This window comes from Oryzias latipes, chromosome 15 (genome assembly GCF_053564925.1).
Source record: "Oryzias latipes strain Hd-rR chromosome 15, Olatipes_Hd-rR_3.1".
Lineage (NCBI taxonomy): Eukaryota > Metazoa > Chordata > Actinopteri > Beloniformes > Adrianichthyidae > Oryzias > Oryzias latipes.
Genome location: NC_136251.1, coordinates 14,889,377 through 14,913,303, shown reverse-complemented (window position 1 = coordinate 14,913,303; position 23,927 = coordinate 14,889,377). Strand labels below are relative to the sequence as shown.

Here is a 23,927-nt window from a genome sequence, read left to right as displayed (position 1 = left end):
CTATTTATTGTTTCTAATAAGTCAATAACAGCATTACAGAAAGTTTCATTAGTGAGAAGTGAAGAATTAAATTTCCAGTAGCCTCTTCCAAAGGATTTTTGGATTTGAGAGCTGACATTAAGTTCAATCAAACAGTGATCAGTAAGGGGAGCTGCTGAGATGTTAACGTCTATTTTGTTTTGTAGAAGGTTATTTGAGACTAGCCAGAAGTCAATACGAGATTTTGATGATCCATTAGGCTTGAACCAAGAGAATGTTTGTCTGAGAGGATTTTTAATCCTCCAGGGGTCAGAAACATTAACATCAAGACAAAAGTCCCGTAAAGTTGGATTAATATGATGGGTATTGAACTTTGAGGGTACTCTATCCAGCCATTCATCTAGAACCATGTTATAATCACCACCAATTACTACAGTATTTGTACAGTACTTGTGATTGAGAAGTTTGACATGTTTTGCAATTTCCGTTAATAATAACTTGTTTTGACTAGGAATATTATAGCCATAGACATTGCATAGGATCAGAAAACCATCATCAGTTTTAAGAACACAGATGAGCCAGTGACCGTCATCATCAGAGATATGGGTAATCACTTTGAACGAACAGTTTTTAAAGAGCAAAGCAACTCCAGAAGATTTGTTTGTACCGTGACAGAATAGGATTTTGTCTCCCCATTGATTAGACCAAAACTGTTCGTCTGCTTTAACAGAATGAGTTTCCTGCAGTAGAATGCAGCTGGCTTTCACATTTTTACAGAATAGAACCGATTCTAAATGCAGCGCAGCTTTTTGCGGCTACATGACACGCCCATAGTTGCCCATAAATAGTCCGTGAAACGCCCACAAATTAATATTCATGGCTTGCTAAATCATGGCAAACACAGAGAGGAAATCAAAAAAACGTAACTTCACTCAATGTGAAGTAGAAGTTATTGTTGGCGAGGTGGAAAAGAGGATAAAACGTTGTTTGGAGGGCACAGTGTGGGCATTACTAATGCCAAAAAGGCACGTGAGCGGCAAACGGTGGCAGACGCCGTAAATGCTGTAGCCTCACATCCTCGGACCGTGGCCGAAATAAAAAAGAAATGAAAGAAATGATCGGACATCAAAGTCCGCAAAAAAACGTCTAGCGCTGCATCGGCAGAGTGTGTCCGCCACGTGGGGGGGTGGGGGGGTGGGGACCGGAGCTGACCCCTCTTGATGAGAAACTGGCCGCTATTATTGGGGAATCCCTATTAAGTCCCCCTTATCGGCGTCCTCCTCGGAGGGGACGCCGACGCGCCAGGGTCAGGGTGACACAGGTAAGAGAAATTATTAAAATGAATGCAGTCAAGTCACATGTATGCAGGCTACACAATTACAGATTATTAATATAGAACAATTTTATTTTAGTTGCTGGGTGTTCCAGCGGGGCCAGTGGTTACGATGCTGCAGCTGAGCAGCCGTCTGGACCCAGCGTCTCCACGGCACGCGGCTCTCAACCCTCCAGCAGTGGACGCGTCCTCACCGATGCAGTCCTTGAAATGCAGAGGGAAGTCAGTAGTTCAAGAGAGGTGGCCAAGGAGTTGGGCGAAATCAAGATCGCCCTGACTGAAATAAACTGCACGATGAGGGAATTCTTAAATAAATAATATTTTCCACACCTCTTTTTCTTTATAAGCGACGCATCACTTCCAAACGCTGGCGCACAGCAGCAGCAAATGGCTCAAATGCGTGGGGATGGGGTTCAGGGTCGGGGCCAACACAGCAATCAGCGCCAGGGGGTAGAGGCACGTTTTTAAGCTGTGCCACATTGTGTAGCACAGCACATGCCGGCACGATTTGGCACACACTGCCACTTTCACGTGTTTCTTCCATCTGCCGACGGTGTCGCCATTTCTCATTTCACCCGTTTTTGTGCGTACGCCTGGGTCAGAGCTTGCGTGGAGGACCGCACATTTTCCCGTCAAGTTTGCTTTTTATAAATCTCAACTATTGCGTAGAGAGTGGCGTACGCCTTCTTTTGTGCGTACGCAACGTTTATAAATGAGGCCCCAGGTCCTGTTCAAAAACTGCTGTGTGAAATAGTATCATTTTATCGCATTTTATCCACTTTAAGGATAATAGGGACAAGGGAAGGACAATTTAAAGCAAAACACCAAAACAGGAACTTTAAAGTAAATCAGAAAACAAACCAAGAAATATCAAACAAAAAAACAAAACTTAAGTCAGGGGTACATGCTAACTGTGACCATAACTATGTGTCCAATCTGACATCTGTTTCCCAGTTTCTTTTGTATGTTGAGATTTTGATGTCGCCTCGTCTAGCCTTCTTGGATTTCTGTAGTCCATCGTAAAAGTGCCAGCTTTTGTCTGGGCCCAGTATCTGGAATGCAACAAAGTGATTTTGCGCACCCAGGTGATATGTTAGGGCCACCGGCTCGAACCTGTGTGTGAACACATACAATAGTGCAATCCAGTATAAAAAATAAAAATGTTAAGGAATAAAAAAATATATTTCCACCCAAATTTCATGAACAGGACCTGGTCTGAAAATGCGGTAAAAATCAACCTATTTGACATTTTCACAAATCAGAGGAAGTTTTCACAAATCAGAAACTGTGTTTAATGTATTCTTTACCATCTAATGCATAATTTAATCCAGGTTTGAGCAGTCCAGGTCCAGCCGTTTTTGCACAGGACCCGGTTTTAGGTGATCTTGGTGCGAAAAATGCAGCGGATTGTTCCTTTAGTGCCCTCGCGAATCGGAAGCTGTGAATCGGAAGCCAACTTTAGCGTCGTTCATTTCTCAATCTTTATCAATGAGTTCAAACAATACATTAAGACAATAAGAAATTCTGATAGTAAGAAAGCCATCAAGACATTTGATCTGTGTGTCGGTTTCAATATATCTGCGTAAAATGTAATAACCCCCTGCTTGTTCCTTCGTTGTTGTTCACTGTTTAACATTGTTTTGTATTGAATTTTTTACATTCAATAAAGTTTGAATAAAAAAAAAGACTCCAAACTTCCTGCCATGACGTGAGAGTCACGTGACAGAAAAAGCCTGTTGCGCGGGAGCATAGGGTTTTTGAGTTCGGAAAATTCGGCGGTGAAAAGCAAGATGAAGATTTACTTCTGCGGCAGCATCCGCGGCGGACGGGATGATGTGCACGTGTACCGCAGGCTCGTGCACAAGCTGCAGAGCTACGGGTGCGTGCTGACCGAGCACGTGTGCAACACCGAGCTCACAGACACAGGTGATCCACGCACGCGCAGACTTACACAACACTAATATTGTCTGTTTTTTCCTGTCTTGCGTGGCTCTTCTTCCCTTTGTCTCCCTGGGGGCTGTGACTGCAGTTCTCTTGATTTCTCCTTTTATGGAAATCCAGTGTTTCTCCTGCTTGGACTCATTTGTTCTCCTGCTGCTCTTCTTCTTCTGTTGTAGTTGTTACTGTGGATCTTCTTTCTTTCCTTCTCCTGTGTCCCCCTCTGTTGCTAAGCTTCCTTCTCTGCGCTTCTCCTCCCTTTCTTCCTATTTTTAAATGCTTTATTCTCCCTCCTCCTGTGTCTCACATTGCACTTCCTCCTGCATTCTAAATGCTTTAAAAATGTGTTTGGACAGGAGAGGCGGCGGCGCTGGAGGATCGGGTCATCCATGACCGGGATGTGGCGTGGCTGCAGGAATCGGATGGTGAGGCCCAATAAAGTGAGCCTGCCCTCAGTGTTGTCTGCAGGCACTGACCTCTGACCTCTGTGGCAGTGATCGTGGCCGAGGTGACGCAGCCTTCTCTAGGCGTGGGTTATGAGCTGGGCCGGGCCGTGGACATGAAGAAGACGGTTCTGTGTTTGTTCCGGCCATCTTCTGGACGCAGTAAGCCATCTTCCCACTTCGTACACCTATTCATTTGTTTGACTGACTGTTTGTTCTGACAAACGTTCTGTCTGTGCACCCAAAGCACTGTCTGCCATGATTCGTGGTGCTGTCGATGGCGAGCGTTTCCAGGTAGTGGACTACAGCGAGGATGTGCTGGAAAAGGTTCTGGATGAATTCTTTGTCAACCTGAAGAACGCCTCAGAGAAGAGCCAATCATGACACTTTGGTTAAAATTAATAAAGTTTTTTTCTACCAATCACCTTTCTAGCAGACATTGCTTGTGAAAGGGTGCCATCTGGGGGGTTTCTCACTGGCATTGCAGTCATGCAATTAAAATAAAAGTCAGTCCCTCCAGATTGTCTGATTTCTCTTCAGAGTTCATTGTATTTCAGCGGCAGCCCCCTCCCAGAACCAGATCACCTGCAGGACTGTGGTGAAAGCATGATTCAGTGTACTTCCTTCCTCCTCCAAGCAATTAATCTCTGGGTTCCTAACTACTAAAAGACCATAGTGAGGGACTGTCCAGTGCCCTGGAGTTTAACACCAATTCAGACACCATGATCACTACTTTTTTTTTTTTTTTTTTAATGGCAAATATGACATCACAGATTTCCCATAAAAAATAAATGTTAACAATTTTTGTAACCCTTGTGCTATCCTAAGCACTTTAACATTGGGAGTTGGGTCATCTAGACCCACTAGACAGTGCGCTGAACCTTTTTTCTTCAATGATTTGTGATCTTCACTGGTGTCCATTGTTTATATGAAATCTTTCCACCTTTATCCACCTTTGTCATGGTAGAGAGAACACGTCAATGCAAAGGTGGGGTCATCTAAGATAGCACAAGGGTTAAATGAAAAATTGTTCAACTATTGACTATATTCACCAATCTAGTGAGCATCAATGCAAACTGGTTCATCCCAAGGACTTCTGGGAAATTTCTAGGGCACTGGAGTTTGAAATTATAGATTTGGATACCTACAAAAATGGTGACTATAAAGTACACCAAGTTCAGATACAACAGGTAGAGGAATTCAGATACAATCACACAAAAAACATTTGGGCAGCATTTGTTACAGAGTATTTAGTGCAGCCAATTGAAGTTAGCTCTGCCCACTCCATTCTAACAAAGCTGAGAAAGTGGGGTGAGTTTTGTTGGGTCTACCCCCCTGCTTATCCTAAAAATACTTGAGTAATGCACAAGTTAGACCTCTAATGGTTTTTTTTTTAATCACCTCCAGATAGTTGTCAGGACAAGAAGTATCATGAAAGACTTAACATCAGGGTGTAAATATCTGAAATGTCTTTGCACATGAATCTTGTTATCTGACATCTGTCTCCAATGGCCTAAGGAACTGCTTCATGACCTTGGTTAGGATGGTGGAAATGTTTAGTCTTGAAGGTCAAAGCTTTGGTCCATCGGGTCAACCAGCAGCCAGTGTTCACGTGAAATGGGGCTGTCGGATTTAAGTTTTTTCTGTTACTTTCTCAAGTACAGCAGGTTGTACTTTCAGAAACCGGGCCTGTAGTAAATGGGTCAAGATGTGTGTCGCACTTTTAGCACATGGTGTTCACATTGGACTGTCGCTACATGATGCTAGTGCATGTACCTGCAGTTGGAAGACACTTGGTGCGAAATGTTGAAGCGCTCCAAACCTGGCAATTCTTGCTCCAGGCCCAATGATGTTCTGTACAAGTGATACGAGTGAAAAAAAAAAACCAGTGAACTGTATCCTATTCAGAACCACAAACTTTCCAAACATTTTCCCACAATGCAATAGGCCTAGACTTTAGTTTTAAAATATGTTTATTTGCTTCAAAATATACATTGTTTACAAACTGTGAAAATAAAGTCAGAGCTCTAACAGTCAGAGATTTCTCCCCAACAGGAAGTGAAACAAAAACAGTTCCTCTCTTAAAGCACCCATGCCTAGGTGAGAGATCCGCCTCCACAGAGTAGGGGGCGTGGCCACTGAACCAGCAACCAATGAGTTTGCTAAGGTGAGCCCTCATGCATCCTGGGAGCTGTGTTGGAGCGTTTGCACCACTGTGGTAAGACCCTATATTGTTTGCAACGTCAGCCATGCCTGGTTGGCACCATGTGATTTCCTCACAACCAGACACACCAACAGACGTTGCAAGCCCCAAACCTCAAGCTCACAAAGAACACCCCCAGGACCTGTAATGCATGCCAGGACATAGTGTTACTTCAAGTGGACACACTATGATCAGGGAGTGTTCGATTCCAGGACTGGTGGACCCCATTTTGCTCAAGTTCCAGACATCCCTGTTCTAAAGAAGAGAAGAAGAAGCAGAACAGTGGCCAGCATGGCCTGGAGCTGGACACTCCCGACGGATGTTGATGGTGTTGTGTTTAAGTGTGTGTGGGACGTCAGAGCAAGCAGCTTTAGTGGGTAGGGCGTACATTCGGGCCAGTATCTGTAAGTGAAGACGATCATCTCTGATGCTGGTCTACTTTCAGGAGCACAGCAAAAAAACAGACTCTAGAGGTTGAGCCCAAGTTCCCCTAACAGATCTAACAGGTTCTTTAGTAAGTCATTAAACCTCGAGTGGTCTATTATTCTGTGACATAGTTAAAACATTCAGGATTTTGAGGTGGTTTTCAGAACCAACATTCAGTGATTATCAAAACTTATAATCAAGTCTAAACAGATCAATACTTGAGCCTCCACCAGCCCAGAGGCGGGGTCAAATCAGTGACAGCAGGAGCCACAACCTGAGCTACTTCACCGATCCACTAGAGGGCAGCAGTTCTGCTGTTCGTCCCGAAATGAAAACAACCAAAACACTGCAGGTAAAAACAGACCCACTCATAATTACATTCCAGGTGAAAGTTGTGGAGAAGCCCCCCCTCTGTGTCACCATAAGAACAAGGTCAAAGGTCAAACACGAGAAACAATCAGGTGGAAGAGCGACTGTAAACCAGCGCTTCGAGAAACGTCAAATTAAGTCTGTTATACAGATCCGTTACTTTCAACTTTAGATAGGATGTTAGGAGGCACTGACAGTGTGCAAGTGTGTGAGAGTGCATGAGTGTGCACGTGAGGGTGTAATCTAGTTTTAGTCTGGAGTCTTTTCTTGGGACTCACACACAGACCCGTGAGCAGGGCAGCGTACTTTGAGAGTATGGCTATATCCTGTGTGGGTGTGGCCGCTTGTCTGGTTGCCATTGACACTGACCATCAGTCCAGCAGTGTGCCTTGCTCCTGGGCTCGGGTCAGGCTGTCTTTGCGGTGCAGGTGGTGCACCCCCATCCTCTTAGGACTTCTCTGTGGTCGCTGGGGAGTGCTGAGGGTGGGGTCAATTTCCATTAGGCGTGGCGACATGACAGGCAAGTCGTGGGGGAGGATGTCCCGCTCCTCGGTCGAGCTCTCCCCCTCCTTTTCTTCTGGGCTAATGGCCACGGTAACCGCCGTGTCGCCGCTACCGCCATCGTCATCCAGGTCCATCAGCAACCTCTCACCTTCCTCACTTGAGCCGAAGCCCCCCCCTCCTTCCAGAACGCGGCTCAGTGTCTGTGTCCGTGTCCAGGCTGGAGCCGCGACTCGGCGTCCAGCTCCGCGCGGATGAACCCTCCTCACCGTCTGAGTACGCTGCCCTGTGGCGGTCAGACGTGGCAGAAGCCCCGCCCCCGACTACCTGCCTCCTCTTCTGTAGCTCCTGAGCCGTCTGGGAGCTGAAGGCGGTGCGGTGCAGCAGTGAACCATCAGAAGGTGGAGCCATCTTCTCCACAAACATCCGCTGCCAGCTGGCCAGCAAGTCCTCCTCCGAGCTGCCCGAGCTCGCCAGAACACTGGGGGCCTGTAAGGTGAGGGGGGGGGGGGGTTGAAAGTGGTCAGTACTAGAATTCCCAAAGAACTGAACATGTGACAAAAGTTGATCAGAGAAGCCAAAGGGTCCAGGTTGGGCTTTACCTGAGGCGGGCTGCTGAAGGGACTGGACTGGCTGGACAGAGGTTCACTGGCGGCGTCATGGTGCGATGGCGGGGTGCGCTGCGCAGCTCCAACCCCCCCACTACAAGACTGGGCGGGACTACCTGGCATCTGCCGCTCGTCGTCATTCTGCACCAGGCTCAGGGAGATGGCCTGCCTGGTAGCGTAGGTGCAGTTTGGCAGCGGCGAGTTTTTGGGGATCTTGACTTTGTCGTCGGACGAGAACTCAATCACCTTGCGGCCTGGATACAGCGGGTGGGGGGGCAGCGGCGCCGGGTATGGGTTAAGCTTCTCAAAGGACGGCACTCCGCCCACTTCCTCATCGAGGTTGCTCAGACAAGACCCGTTCTGCTGCAGCACCTCTGGGCCAGCGCCGCCCTCTGTGCACGTCATGTCCACGTGGACGAACACGTCCTCAGCGACGGGCCGGCCACAGCTGCTGGACTGAGCAGAGTTCAAAACTAACGGCTCGGGCTTCTCAAGGACCCGGGCAATGACAGAGGTAGGGACTACATCTGCGGGCGTCAGACTCAGCGTGTCTGGGTCCTGGTTGCCAGGGGCGGAGCCTGGCTCTGGGAGGCTGCTCTTCATGTGTTTGTTCAGCATGTCTTGAAGCTCAGAGGGCAGCTGCAGAAAAACACACTCATGATAAAACCTCCTTAAGCCCCACCCCTGAGTTTTGTCTGAAAACAAGTTAACCCTTTAACAAAGTTCCGATGCTCTTCAGTTATTTAAGCATTTCCTTTGGACTATAAAGCTAAGAAAAAACAACCAAAGGGTTTTTATAACGTGTTGCATTTTGACACAAAGCTGCTTTTCTCAGCTTCAGAATCTGCTGAAATGATTTTAATTGCATAAAGGGCTGAAGAGTTACAGTAGTTTGAAGAGCTTGTCATTGTGATACAAGAGGGAGACAGAAAAAAGAAAAGTAGCGGCCAAATTTAGACTCCATGTTTTTTTCTTACATTTTGTCCCAACAGAAGATTCTGGGCTATATAGCTGATTACATCGTTGCTACGGGATGCTGTGGCGTCAGCGTTGCCATGATAACCACATCATTTCTCCAAGTACTTACGTCAGCAAACTTGTGGTTCCTGAAATGCGACTTGTTGCATTTGAGCAGCTGAACCGCCAGGTTGCAGTCCTGCCTGTATCGTTCCTGCAGACACACCCACACACTTAGGGGGATACCTGTGCACAAGTCACCTGTCGGTCAGAGAGCAGGACCCTGGTCTGATACGGTGAGGTCGTCAATCTGGAACGTCACCAGAACTAACCAGTCCCGTCTGGACAGACAGCAGTCCTACTTAGATTTCTTCGATGGCCTACATTGCTGAAGTCAGTAGCAGAAGAAAGTTCAAGTTCAGAAGGTCCCAGTTAAATCCAACCTTTGGAACGCTTGAGATGTTTCTGTCACTTGTTTATAAAAACTGATCAAAGGTCGCAAATGACATTGGGAAAATAAATAAATCAGGGCTTGGCACTGTTCAATTCCCACTTTACTATGAATGAGATCCAAACTCTGATCTGGATCAGAGATTCCTGCTGAGGGATAGGAAACTGATCACCAGAACATCAGCGCCCTCTGCTGGCAGATGTTGCACAGTCTAAAGAATGGGGCATAATGTACCTAAACAGACCCAAGAGGCCCCGCCCATTTCCCCTAAAAGCCACATCTCTATTCTTCGACAGCATGAAGACCGTTTAAGGGAGACGAACTCGTCGCTAACGTTCAGTGGTTGCCGTTCTCACATTGAGCTCCTCCAGTCTGTCAATGGTGTTCTTGGCGTCCAGCAGCTTGTTAGTAAGCTCCACGATCTCCTGGTCCATTGTTTTTTTGTCCCTCTCCACCTTCCGTAGCTGTGGGCGAGCACAAATGTTACATTAGAGCAATGAGGGTGAAAGCTGAAGCAGGAAATTGGGAGGCTGGACTAGCAGGAGGCGGGTCGTCAAAGCAAAATTACACGTAGATGCGGGAACAGATCACCAACCAGAAAGGGTTCTGGTTTCGATTGGTTCTATCTAGGCGGAGTCCATGCATGGCCATGTTTGCAGATCTGTACCTATGAGGTCTGAACTACAGGAGCTGCACTGTACCTGCGCGTGCGCCATGCAGCCTCCTGTAGTCTACAGATGTCCCAGATCATGTGAGCGCTGCGTTAGCTTTAGCACTGTGCTGATGCCTCTTAGGATGCAGTATCATTTTTGATCAAAGCGCACAAGCTGAGATGGATCGAACAACTTCTGCATCAGTAGCTAAAGCTAGCATGATGCGCTAGCGTGGGCTCAGCATAGTTAGTTACAGTTCAGTGCCTGTTAGCTTGAGGGGCTCCACTGCTGATAGCATAAAGGGCATTTTGTTGCCATTAGCATTTTGTCCAACATGAACAGTGACCACGTTAGCTCAAAGCTTCACACCCGATGCTTTCGTTTGATCCGCTCTTTTCAGGAAGAGGCGTCACAACTTTGCAGAAAATGTCTTCACAAAGAAAAAAGAAAAATAGTGAAATCATTTTGGGTCACTTTCATTTTTGTTGTCAAATTGGGCAAAGTTTGTTGTTCGGCTGAAACCACAACCTTGGAACACAAGGCCACGCCCCTGTGTGGTCCCCAGAACACGCCCCTCACAGTTGTATCTGTGTTTGTGCTGCCTGAACCCAGCTCTGGATTCCTGGTTCTGCAGCCTACTGGGTGACTGGATATGCAGACCGTCTGCACAACAGGTCAAGCAGAATTAGGTTCCTTTACAGATTTAATCATCAAAAGCTCCTTAACAGAGAGAACTTCTTTGAGAGAATCACTCTTATGAAGTCCTGGATTCAGACACCATGAATCCAGAACACCATGACCTGCTGTTCAAACGGCTGGACAGAGAAATGAGGCAGAGGAAGAGGGGATATGGAGGATGAATGAAACCCAACTGCATGAACCCATGTCTGACTGACAGCAGCCTGTGATGAAGATGAGGATGAAGAGGAGTCCACCGGGGAGCAGCATAGGAAAAGAGAAGAGATAAGGAACAAACAGTCAGTCGGAAACCAACAACCACACTTTCACTGCAGGTGTCACTCTCAACACCTGTAACTCCGCCCACTACTGTGACCTCACAGGTGGTCATCAAAAAGTCAGCAAAGGTCCATCCTCTCTGAAGAAACGTTTACTAAGTCCTTTAGAGCAGGCTGAGGGGCAGTTTGTAGAACTTCTAGACCTGAAAACCAGAGTCTGGACCGTCACAAGGACCTGAGCAAGAACTGGGATCCAGAACCTTGAAGCACCTCCAAAATTAAGAAGCCAAGTTTAGCAGAACCTAAATATTCAAGCGGGAAGAAACTTCTCCTGACAGGAGGTGACCAGCCAGGCTGAAGGACATGTATACATTCACACATATGAACACTGGAGCAAGCACACGCATGAATGCACAGGAGCGTTTACACGCACACGCCAGAGAAACTAAAACACACTTTTTGCTCACTTATGCACTCAATACATGCTTGATGCTGAAAACAATAAATTGCAGGGTTACGCCTTCCCTTCTGTAGCAAACAAATGACATCACCATGGCAACAAGGTCACCATTTCCCCAGTTTGTATGGTTGTGAGCCTGGATTTAGAAAAACGTCCGCAGGAGCACCTCCACAGGGGACTGATTAACACACATGCACACAGGACCTTATCAGAGCATCAGCCGGGGAGTGCTCTCCAATCAATTACCTGGTCGATGGAGGCGAGTGGGTTACTAATGAATCAGAGCTGGAGGCGGGGCTTACCAGAGCGTGGAGCTTCTCCTCCAGGTCCTGATTAGCCCTCTGTGATGCCGTGTAGCTGTTCTGGAGTCTGCATACAGAGATGTACTGTTGTTTCAGCTGCCTGCACTCGCAGCACACACATACAAACAAACAAACTCCCAACACAGACACTACCTGCGAAACTTGTCCCTCATCTTATCCAAGTCATCCCTGGTCCGGCTAAGCTCCGCCTCCATATAGTGACGACTGCTGTCAAACTCCGCCTCCATGGCCTCCATTTTCTGGGTGGAGAGAGAGAGGCGGCGCCGCAGGTCTTCATTCTGCTGCTGGAGGATTCTGGGTAACGGAACCACACGAAGCAAGTCAAGTTTGGCAAAAGCACTTTAGGAAAACAATGCAGACAGGACATTAGAGGAGAACCAGTAAGTTCACTCCAAAAGCCAATCAGTGGGCAGTCCCAAAACCCACCTAAAGTTGGGGCCTGGCTTCTGTAACAGCAAATATCATTTTTATCATCATGTTTAAAACAAAAATGTCTTTGATCACAGCTCTGGGGCCCCTCTGTCTTCTAGGGGGAACTGACATTTTATTCAATGTTCAGGAATGGAATTCTGGTCCAGCAGCTCTAAGCTGATTCAAAACTTCAGTCCTGAAGAGCTCAGTAGGAATGTAATGAGGATTAGACTGCAGTTGTTTGGACCAGGTCAGAACCATCCTATGTTGTTTGTTAGCTGGATTAAACCACACACACACACACACACACACACACTCACCTGATCCGGTCAGCATCGGACAGAACCTCCTGAAACAGAGAAAAAGCGGAATCAGAACCACATCAATTTACTGTACTGTGAATTTCAAAATATCCTATGCAGAGGGGGATGGGGGGGGGGGGGGGTCCCAGCTATTTCTGCCTTTATGAAAATGGGTTGGGGTAGGCAGTGTTAACCCTTTAGCTCCAGTGTTGACATTCTTTTGGCGACAGTAACTCTTCAACCGTTTACGCAATTTAAGGTAATTCCAGCAGATTCTGGAGGGGAGAAAAGCAGCCTTCAGCGACGGGTTAAAGCTCACTGTTCCACAGTCACATGTCAAAGGTCCACGGATTCCCACTTTTCATTATTGATAAACTGATCACAGATCAGGCGAGAGCGACAGCAGCCATACTGGAGCCCCCCCCCGGCACTGACGATGCAAGTGGAACATCGTGCAGACCTTAAACACAACACTTCGGACACATGACAGCAGGAGAGTACTTGGCCTCTGGAAAACACACAAAGACTCCACCTTCAGGTCGGTGGGGGGGGAGGGGGGACATACAACTTACCTTGATGTGAGTGAGCAATGAGTGGCTGGACAAAGGTCGCTTGTGTTTCTGATCCTCTGTTGCTTGAGTCACTATTTTTGCCCCCTTCTTCACTTTTTGTTGATGCCCCGCCTCCTTAATGATTACATCACTCCCTGCCCACTCCTCCGGAATAGACTGGCTCCACCTGTCGGACCGTTGTAATGACGCCACCCAGTGGTCCCAGCGGTGGCTGCGGTGTGCAGACTCCCCCTGCTGGCTCTTCATAGCAAGGCCCAGTCTGTCCAGGGAGGGGGGGGTGCTTCGTCGGGCTGCTGACTTGCCAAGTAGCGAGAGACGGGCGGGACTAAGCACCCGATGGGTGATCTCATCTAGGAAGTGGGAGAAGCGGACTTTGTCCTCCAGAACCTGCATCCTCCAGTTCCAATTGGTTCTGCAGGGGGAGGGTGGCGCCGAAGAGTTTGGCGAGGCCAGCTGCAGCGGCCCCGCCTTTGCCAAAGAGCGAGGGTCAGCACCGTCAAGCAACTCTACTGACTTTGTCTTCCTGATGTTGTTATAGGAAGAAGCCACGCCCAGTCCAGCAGGCTGCTTCAGGATACTCTTGGGGGCCGCACAGTGAACGGTGGGGGCGTTCCGGCTGTGGGCCTCCCTCCGGTGCTGCCGGGTCAGGGAGCGGCTTCTTTTGGAGTCAGAACTTTTATCATCCCTTTGAGCAGCTGGTCTATGAAGATGTTCAGACACTTGGATCGGTGTAGTCCTGGTCCGGTTAGCAGGGGGAAGGGGACCGCTGAAGAGAGGTGGGGGCGGGATTTGGAAGTCAAGGCTGGACAGGCTGGAGACTTCCAGCTCGCTGTCAGACAATGACGGCGGCGAGGCTTGCGTTGCACGCAGGAAGCCGGTGGGGGGACAGACTTTAAGAACAGGGGTCTTTGGGTGGTGTGCAGATGTGCATTTGTTTACCTGGCCAACGTCTGGCTGAGGCGGCGGTGGTGGCGTGCTGGATGGGGCATGACGTGTCTCGCGATGTTGGGGTGGAGCCTTCCTGTACGGCTTCCTAGCCGGAGTAGCGCTGCTCATCCTGAGCCCCTGTCCGTCTTGAGTCCAGTGGGTTTTCAGTCCTGCTGGGAAATGGGGGTTATAGTGATGATCTCTGCTCGCCCGCCAGCTGCTCGCCACTGCGCCTCAACCAGGACTGGACTGCCGCATGCTCATCATCTATCCAACCTCTCTAGCTCTCTGCAGATCAATGCTTGCTTAACCCCCAAAGTAAAATCAAACACCCATCTGTGTGTGTGCTTGTTTACAATACCTTAGCAGGACCAATTACCCACATGTGCTGGTCTAGCCCATCTTGTGGGGACCAGAGACCAATCCATCCTAGTAGAACCCAGTTCAAAAGTTCTGTATAGTCTTAAGTTGATAACGAATTACTACAACTACTACTTATAACACCAGCATGAACTATTTGTGTGCATGTGTGTCAATGTGTGTGTGGGAAATGTGTGCCTCAGGCTGAACATCGATTGATGTTTCCAGGACAGGAAGTGCAGCTGCATTGATCTGAATGAGGCTAACGTTAGCTCATAGCTATCTCCCCGTGGCAGAATGGCGCTTATAGGCTAATACTGAGAGCAGCTGTGTGATGTCACTGCTTTAACATCTGCTGGAACTCTAAGGGTTATCTGATGGCGGGGCCGAGAACCGGTTAGCATATGACGAGAGGTGGACGTGTCCTGAGGTAATGTCACGTGTTTGTATAAAAGGACTGATCCGATTTCAGCTATTTGGCTTTTTGGTCACCTCCATCTCGACATGAAAATGATCCCACGAAACTAGGGGTGTAAGGATTCATTTCAATTTATATCATAGTTTGTGGTTGCTGATGCGATTCATCAGTTTCGGTTCATTTTGAACGATCCGGTTCACTGACGTAAAATCAACCCAGGACACCTTTAGCCAAAAACTCAACCAGTGTGACTCAGAGATAAATATCTGCTACTGAACAGTGCAGGTGAAGTTTCAAGATTTCTTGTATTTATTGCAAGATAATCAAGGGTAAATTAAATATATATAAAGTATATAAAATATTTAATAAAGTTCAGACCACTGTTGTTTTTCCACATCCAAATAATCCAAAGGGGAACATTAGTAGCATTCTAGCACATTCTACGGTCACGTCTTTGCTAAATTCAAAGTGTTTTTACACATTAGACAGAAATGATGCATGATCATTTTTGCTTGTCCGCTGTGATGCAGTTGGTCGTTTTTACGTTAAAATAAAATAAACCGTCTCTCAACCCGAATGGTCTTTTCCAACATTGATCATAAGCCATTTATTTCATTTTGAAACGATTTTATAATGTTATAGGTCGACGCGATCAACAACTTGCCTCAGTCAGATCGATTTGGTTGGATTGTAGGAATCAATTCATTGCTGAAGTTGATTAATAGTTAATAAAATACCTACTTTTTCTATATTGGACTTTTGCACCGCTAAGCCACACCTCTGAGTGTAATATAATCTTTTAAAATAAAATACATTCATAGACCCTCACCTTTTTATGATAGATCTAAGGAAGTTAGAAAGCTTTTACCCTAAAGTAACATGAGGACGACCTTGTGGTGGAAAAGGCCTCCCAGTGAATACTTGGTTCCAGTCCTAACTTGTAAAACTCAAACTAATCCTGGTGTGCTGTACCAAATCTAGATAAACTCTCTTATTTATTCTAAACGGTATTCTGAGCTCAAACTATCCTGTATTCCGCTCAGTATGAGGACCACCCTCCCTGTTGCCATGGAAACCCTCATCTGAACTCCACTGAGCCACATTTGAGCTCCTACTTCTTGAAGCTGCTGCTGAATGCATGTGGTTTAAACAAAAGCCCAAACAGACTCCGGGAAGAAGCTTCAATCTATATGTGGGTCTGCAGGTGTGTTCATACCTGAGAGGTGGGCGTGTCTGGCACACACTTCATCCACAGAAAAGAGACTACCTAAAACACAAGCAAACTCCTTTCAGAGGTTCCACAGGAAACCAAAGCCCTATCAGCACAGATCAGGTTTCAGGTCACATGACAGAAAGAGCTGCAAGAGGATCCAAGAGAACCTCCAACAGGACAGGCAGGCTGGAAGGAGTCATCTTTACCTGACACTCTTCATCGCCGCCTGCAGTTGATCTGGCTCCTCTTCCCCCTACGAGCTGAAACGTGAAACAATGAATGAAACAGCTGCAGCATCTGGAGACAGCTTTGTGCAGAGTGTGAATACAGTGAACAACTTCCAATTCCAGTTAGTCACAAACCAAGTGTTGCAGTTCCTTTAAACGACAAGCAGAGGCAGATGTCAGAAGAAAGCAATCTCCAAGAGACTTCCATATGGAAAAGGAAAGGTTTCCACCAAAAGTAACAGAATATAAAGACTGGAAGCAATGAAAAGTGGCTGGATGGCTCTGTTGGCTGGGTGTGGAACTGGCCCCCAAAATTAGGGTTCCCTTATGTGTGCAATGAGCTTCATCCAGTATTGGTCCTTAGGAAAGACCCTTCACGCTACTGACCAACTATGTATCTTAGATTAGATTAGCCTTATTGTCATTGTCCATTGTACAATGAAATTAAAGCATCACCATTTCAGTGCAAGAATAACAAAATAATATTAAATATTAAAGCATCCAAGTCTGGGTGTACCTGTGCCGGTCCCCAGCCCAGACAAAATACGGGGTTGTGACAGGAATGGCATCCAGGAAAAAAATCTCTAAAAAGAAAAAAACCCACTGGACCTGTGCAAATCAGTGAAGCCGATTCTCTGTGGCAACCCCAAAAGTGAACAACTTGTGATACAATGTAACGATTGTCAATTTGGTTAATAAAGTTTTTTAGGCAAACTGACCCCCACCAGAATGAATGTGACACCCACTGACCCAGCTGATCCTGGAGCTGTGGACAGGCGAGTCACACCTGACAGCTCAGGGGGTCAGAGTGATGTCAACAAGTCCTCATCACATTTTGGTGACTCTCTCTGATTGGCTGTCATGCCAACCTGCACACACGGAATTTTTGTGTGGCAAGATGCGGGACCACAAGCACGAGACTCGCTCTATCGTACAATCCGTCCCTGGACGCCGCCCTGACCCCACCCCCAACCCACCATTCACAGTTAGAGTGGGCAGGAGGGGCTCAGGCGCACGGCCAATTTCGACCATGCAGCTAGAGTTACTAGAACCGGGGAACGGCGAGCAGCCGTGGCTGTCAGGCTCGCCCGATACCCCGATGTGAGGCTTACCTGACCGCCAGCGGGTGCGGAACGGCCCGAGGGGCCTCAACAGTTCGGTCGTGAGAGCGGAGAAGTTCTCCCTGAGCCGCGTTCGGAGGACGGAGGCTCGGTACCGAGCCGGGCTGGCTCAGCGACACAGACAGGCGGCGGGGAGGCAGCCGGCCGCGGTGCTCTGCTATGCGGGCAGAGGATCCGTCCAAAGCCTATCGGAAGAAATTGATCCTCAACTACGCTCAGCTGGCGCCATCTTCAGCCGCGGGGCACGATGGGTAATCCTCAGGAATCCCACCCGCATTTATTACCCCCGCCCTGTCCAACGTCTGCGTGCTGACGTCACTGACTGACCAAAAACTTTGCTTAAAGTCTAATTTTACAGTGGCGTTAAAGGCTACCACGGAAAATAATAAAGATACGGTTCAGCTGCAGCTATTGATGGGGTTTGACTTGGGTGGGGCACATCACCATCTGTGAGGAGTCCAGACACACTACCGAGGTGCCTCTGAGCAAGGCTTTAGACCCAAATAATTTCACTTGCAGCAGGTTAATGGTTGATAAGGGAAAAGGAAGTCCTTGAAAATGACCAGTTAAATAACAAATTGGAGCAAAATATAATTAATAAATAAATAAACAATAAAAACAAACAAAATGAATAAATCTGAGTTCAGTTGAAATGTTCAAACATTTTATTCTCATGTATTTATTTAAACACTTTCACCGACAGGCTGGAGCCCAATAATATGCGAATTCACACTAAAGTCACTAAAAGGATCTAATTTCCATATAAATATACCAAAATAATATAATAAAACACTAATAAACAGGAATAAAAGTGAGGTGGAGGTGAGACGATCATTTCAAATTGTCACAAACCTTTGATATTTGTTAAAAGACAAGCCTTAAAACTGCAGGGGTTGGCAATGAAAAGGTTAAGGTATGGACAGAAAGAGATAAAAGCTTTTGCCGAAATACAAACCTGGAAAAATGTGCCAAATTTAAAAGTTAAAACACGAGCATAAGGAACATGAAATCAAACAGCTGTCGTGTTGTTTTCTGTGGCACATGGAGTCCAAAGCAACATAACAGGTATGAGGAGTCATTTTTGCAGTCATTGTATTCCTGAAAAAGGTGAGATCTAATTGAACTCATCCGACTTGACTGAAATGATCTGAAGAGGAGACCTAATGAGGGATTTGCTACTGTGCTGCTGACATGAGCTGAAAAAGTTAGTTTGGTGTAAAGGATGATCCCCAAGTTGTGCACAGTTGTCCATTCGCTGTTTTTTGAGAGTATTTCTAAATATATTGTGCATTTTTGTGGGTTAAGTAGAAGTCAGTTAAAGGGCCATCTGCAGAGGTTGTTAAGGTCATTTTGAAGAGGCACAGTCAGACGATGAGGTGATAGTTTGCTACAACTTGACATCATCCGCATACTTGACACATTCACAACCTCCAGTAGGTCATTGGTAAACATTGAGAATAGTATTGGTGCAAGCAGAGCGCTCTCAGGTACTCCAGATGTTGCCTTTCCGTATTCTGAGGTTTTCCCATTCATCACAACTCTTTGTATGACAGATCTTTTCACAACTGAATGCTCACTGTAAACCTCTGAATTTAGATCATCTGAAAAGGCAAACAACACAAGTAGTTATCTTATTCAGAAGTACAAAATATTTAGGTTTTGATCACAGAAACAATGCTCTTATTTGCCCCATAGGACTCTGAAGGTCAACTTGCCATTGGTTTACCATAGCTTAAAATGTAATTTAGCCACTCACAATCAAGAAAGCGTACACACAATTCTTAGAAAATGATGGGGGACGCATATTATTGATTTTATGAGATGAACTTGCGCGCCAGTGGAAATTTGAACGCTGGCTGGACTTTGGACATGTCTCTAATAAAAAATAGGTAAAGTAACTGAAGAAAAAATTTGCTTTTGTATGAAATGTACAAAGCTGATTCCCTGACTGTTTAAAAAATGTGTGGCGTGGCTGTTTGGAGGCGTGGGCTTCAAGCTCACTCTGCAAGCAAGGAGAAATTACATTAAATTAGGTCAAAGACAGATGGCATGCTTTAACTAGACTCAACACCACAGAGTGTTCTCTTACACGTTGTGTCAAAAGGCACTGGTTTGAAATGATCTGAGCTAGAGTGGAAATGAGGTGTGGAACAGCAGCAAGAGCGACCAAATGGGGGCAGCAGAGGGGCAGGAACCGCCAACTCATGACTTTCTTGTTTAAGCGGCAGAAAACATTTTTGATATCTGGAGATTCTCTGATCAGTCAGTGAAGAATCCCCATCCTCTTTGTGATTTCAATCTCTGTCGTCACTTTTACGTTTGACTTTCTTTGCCCCCAGGGGATGTTCCTGCCATCGATCTCAGGTTATAGCTGCTCCCACAGTTTTCCTGCGAAATGTCTGAGCTGACGTTCCCTAACTAAACCTTTTTCTGCTCTTTCCAAATTTACATTTGGATTAAACAATATACTCACTTTACTTTGTCAAACCCTGTTGATCCTTTTAAAGAACATTGTTGAAGTAGTCGGCGTAAGTCAATATGGCCAACCCACTTCAGGCTTCATTTCTGAGGGTCAGATTCCTGCATTTTTTAAATGTCTGTCGGTTACCCCAGTGGAACTTCACCATTCCTCACTGAAGAGGTCGTCTCTGCTTAAAGAAAACATTTTCAGGGTTTCTTTCTTCCGGGAGGACCATCCATCATCCTGATGTCCCCTCAGTCTTTGGGATGTGTCTGGATGGAACAGTGTCAACTGATCATCTCCAGAAAAATACACACACATGGAACTGGTGAGATCACATGACAGCAGCTGCTGTGCTCATTGTTGTGTCCCTCCTGGGGAAAGAGACAAAGACAATGTCCAGCTGCTCCACAACAATGCACCCCCCCAATACATTTCCTCCAGTATGATAGTTATGGCAGGAATGGAGAGCGCTGAGTTCAAGCAGCTGCTCGTGTCTCTCTGACTCGGTAACCACAGACCTGAGCACTTCTTACTGACTTCCACCCCTCCTGATCCACGCAGGTGGAGTTTAGAGGAAAACTTGAAAGCTTGTGGTCCGCTCAATGTATTTCCTACGTCACAAATACGTTTGTTTTTTTTCAAACGGCCTTTGTTGTCTGCTCGTTATTCACAACAATCTGAATAAAGAAATACTCAGAAAAGCAATTTTGAGCTTAATTTTCTTCACATATGTTCTCCATCATCAAAAAAATGTTACAAGAACATGTGAAAAACACCATAAAAGGGATTTTCATTGGAAAAGGTTGTTTAGGAATTAAGAAACAAAAAAAGTAGGAGTGCTGAATGGATACGGGATGAAATTCTATGATGAAATAATTTAAAAGACATAGATATTTATTAAGGACTTTTCCCAATGTCTGCATTTTAGTATAGACTGTTCAAGAACTTATCATCCACCCAGCAGCTGAGCCAACAGACAAGCGCTGAAGGCCTCTTGTGTTGGACAGATTTTACTTTTAAAATAGAGGGTTATGGAACTTCAGACAAGAGGTGTATATTTGTACAAACCCCTTTTATATTTGAGGCTAGGATTTATTTACATTAATTATGATTGTAAACATTTCTTGTTGGACCAGACAGAAAACTAATATCCTATGATGTTAGTTTGGGAGCTCATGTGATTCTAGGAGCTGTTCTGTCTGGGGGCTAATGCCCCTGGGTTTGCAATGGCAGACAGTTGAGCTAGACCAGGGGTCGGCAACCCATGGCTTCGGAGCCACATGTGGCTCTTTCATCCTTCTGTTGTGGCTCCCCGTGACTTTGGAAAATTATGAGTATTTTATAATAATTAAATTTTATTTTAGTTTGTTCATTTTTCATGGCATTTCAAAGGCGCTGATGGCTCCGTACGAAGCACGAGCCACGTAAAAAACAGCTTCGTAATGAGCTCGTATTTATCGGGCGAGACCTGCAGAGCTGATAGCAGGGAGAGGCACGCGGGGCGGCTTCAATAAACACTCCGATCCTCTGCCGGGAACTTGACGTGCTGCGGGGCAGAGAGGAACTCGCTGATGACAGAGAGTTTGCGCCAGTGTTGCCAGATAGAGTCACAGTTTTCCAGCCGAAAAGTCATCTGAAAACCGCCAGACCCAGCCAAAAACCGCCCAAAACAGCTTTTGTTGATGTTTTTTTTTCGTACTGGACTGATAAAATAAAATATTTTTCTAAATAAAAGATAGTTCTGACCAATAATAAAATGTGTACAATATTGAATATTTCTTCAACGGAGAGCCTTCTTCCACTCATTTTCTTAACCCGCTCTATCCCTGCTATAACCTGTGTCCTGCTCTTTCATCCTTGTGCTGCGCTGGAGCGCCCCGACTTCCGTATTTTGCGCTCTCTGTGTAGGACACACTGAGGAGCGCGGGGGGTAACAAATCTCAGCTGCAGAGGATGTGAACAGGTGAACAGGTAGAGAGGAAAAGCAGGTAAAGAGGCGGAGGAGGGGCTTTGGCTTCAAAATCTGTCAGAGATGCAAACAAGGGCGTCAGATTGAGACGCAGCTTTCCCTGCGGGAGTTGAAGCAGAGACTTTCTCTGGGATGATTTTATAAACCCAAACATGGAAACATGGTTACCAAGTAGAACTCTTCAAAATAATAAACCTGATCTCTCCACATTCTCAGTGTCTACCATGCATTGATAAACACATCGCTCCATGCAGCAATCAGACCAGAACCAGTAGCTCCTCCCACACACGGCCGCGGTATCATCCTTTAAAGAACATAATGTGCATTTGCAGCGGTGTATGCTTCAGACGATGTCCGATTGGCCAATCTACATGTCAATCAAGTCCCGTACTTCTCAGTGAGGACTTTGGTGGATTTTAAAGAAGTACTTTTTTTTTCCTTTTTTATCTTTTCTGGCCCACGATCTACACTCATGTCATTGAAGATCGACCGGTCGATCGCGATCGATGTAATGAGCACCTTTGAATAATATATACATGCATAATATATATAATGATGTCAAAACGGGTTGTGGCTCTGGGTGCTTTTCTTTTTATTAGGGGCGGTCCCAAATGGCTCTTTGAGTAAAAAAGGTTGCCGACCCCTGAGCTAGACTAAGGCAAGTTAAAAATCAGCCTGTAGAAAGAAGATTTAACCCTTGTGCTATCTTAGACGACCCCACCCTAACATTGACATGTTCTCCCTACCATGACAAAGGTGGATAAAGGTGGAAAGATTTCATGTGATCCATGGACACCAGTGAGGTTCACAAATCATTGAAGAAAAAAGGTTCAGAGCACTGTCTAGTCACTAGTGGGTCTAGATGACCCAACTCCCAATGTTAAAGTGCCTAGGATAGCACAAGGGTTAAAGGAAGATCTGTAAAGTCTCCTGAACTGAACTGCAAACCCACTCTCTGTGCATCGAGACGTGGAACGTCAGCTCACTGAGAGGGAAGCAGCCTGAACAGAGATTCTTCTCCCAGGCTAGAGGTCTGCAATACCAGGGTGTCAGTTGGAGAGTGTGATTGACAAGCGGATAGATTGAGCGACTGAACTGAAGGAATGTGGCCGTTGTACTGTCTGTCACGGTAAAGAAGGAACTGAGCCTAGAGGTAAAGTTTTAGATTTAATCAGATGTTCCTACCCTCACCTGTGGCAATGGACTTTGGGTCACGACTGAAAGGACAAGATCCTGGGTCCAAGAAGCTGAAATGAGTTTCCTCCACAGGGTGGTGGGGCACTCCTATGGAGATTGTGTGAGGATCTCTCTCACCTGCAAAGAAGCCTAAAATACAGCTGCTGCTTCACCACTTTGAGAGGAGTTAGTTGAGGTATCTTGATCACATCTTTTTAGATGCCTCCTGGGTCTCTCTCTGAGGAGGTGTTCCAGGCATGCCCCACCAGGAGGAGGCCCAGGGGCAGACTCAGGATGCACTGGAGGACTTTTGTAATCTAACTCTGGAAAACTTGGGGGTCAGGATGTTTCAGTGAAGAGAGAGGTATGGGCATTTCTGCTTAGACTGCTGCCCCTGTGATCTAACACAAAAATGGAAGATGACTGAATGGACCCTTTGGTTCATTCTGAAATGTAGGGAGGTTGCAGTCCACCTCTAAAGAAAGATTGAGATTTAGAGAACAAACATTGCTCTTCTGTCTTCTGTGGACAACCTGTCTTCACTTCCCTCTGGCAGTGAGAATACACTGGAGAGATTTCTTCTGATTGATTTTGCAATGTTTAAAGAAGTTACCAAAATACAAAAGATTTTCTCCACATCCAGCCTTCCCCTCACATCCTGTGTCATTACATCCAGGATCAATATACTAAATAAACTATACCAGTTTCCACTTGACCTGGAAGCCGTGGCTGTTGCTGTTAACTTTCCTTTTTTATTTTATTTATTTTTAGTTTAAATTTCAGAAATTTGTTAGAAAGTGTCACAGAGGGGTCACACGATAGTGCTCCCACAGGTTTACACCGGTTTCAAACATAATTTAGCCAACCACAATCAAGAAATCATATGCACAGTTTTTCGAAAGTTCTGGGGGTCAAACATGATTGATTTTATCAAAGGAGGCTGCTGGCTGATGACAATTTGAATGCGGGCCACATTTGGCTCACGGGCCGGACTTTGGACATGCCTGATCAACAGTTTTAAAAGAGCTTTTGGGACTGACTATTGTGGTTTTGCCTTACTCCTGCAGTCTGAGAGTGCCTCCTTGGTTTTGTATTTGGTTCTTTCTTTTGTATGATGGCCATTTTACTACTTTGTCAATGATTTTTCTGTGCTTTTGATTTTTGGAT

General features: G+C 46.1%; 2 protein-coding genes across 2 annotated transcripts; one reads left to right on the top strand and one right to left on the bottom strand.

Annotated features, from left to right (window-relative positions):
* Window positions 1-3,006: 3,006 nt before the first annotated feature.
* dnph1 (2'-deoxynucleoside 5'-phosphate N-hydrolase 1) lies at window positions 3,007-4,212 on the top strand. Its single transcript, XM_004077022.5, has 4 exons — window positions 3,007-3,238; window positions 3,607-3,675; window positions 3,745-3,855; window positions 3,941-4,212. Exons 1-4 carry the CDS (start codon window positions 3,103-3,105, stop codon window positions 4,075-4,077), a joined length of 453 nt encoding a protein of 150 aa, XP_004077070.1. The 5' UTR covers window positions 3,007-3,102; the 3' UTR covers window positions 4,078-4,212.
* Window positions 4,213-6,864: 2,652 nt separating this feature from the next.
* tjap1 (tight junction associated protein 1 (peripheral)) lies at window positions 6,865-17,404 on the bottom strand. Its single transcript, XM_078931495.1, is given in 12 exon segments — window positions 6,865-7,390; window positions 7,392-7,681; window positions 7,795-8,439; window positions 8,888-8,971; window positions 9,565-9,672; window positions 11,580-11,646; window positions 11,733-11,894; window positions 12,332-12,360; window positions 13,825-13,982; window positions 15,807-15,857; window positions 16,010-16,063; window positions 17,143-17,404. Coding segments are annotated over 9 exon segments (1,830 nt in total). The 5' UTR covers window positions 13,942-13,982; window positions 15,807-15,857; window positions 16,010-16,063; window positions 17,143-17,404; the 3' UTR covers window positions 6,865-7,062.
* Between the last annotated feature and the right edge of the window lie 6,523 nt (window positions 17,405-23,927).

Excerpts from the sequence above, each read along its gene's own strand:
- dnph1 (XM_004077022.5), top strand. The coding sequence starts at position 3,103 with ATGAAGATTTACTTCTGCGGCAGCATCCGCGGCGGACGGGATGATGTG. Across the intron at positions 3,239-3,606 it reads CACCGAGCTCACAGACACAG|GAGAGGCGGCGGCGCTGGAG; the intron begins GTGATCCACGCA and ends GTGTTTGGACAG. Across the intron at positions 3,856-3,940 it reads CCGGCCATCTTCTGGACGCA|CACTGTCTGCCATGATTCGT; the intron begins GTAAGCCATCTT and ends GTGCACCCAAAG.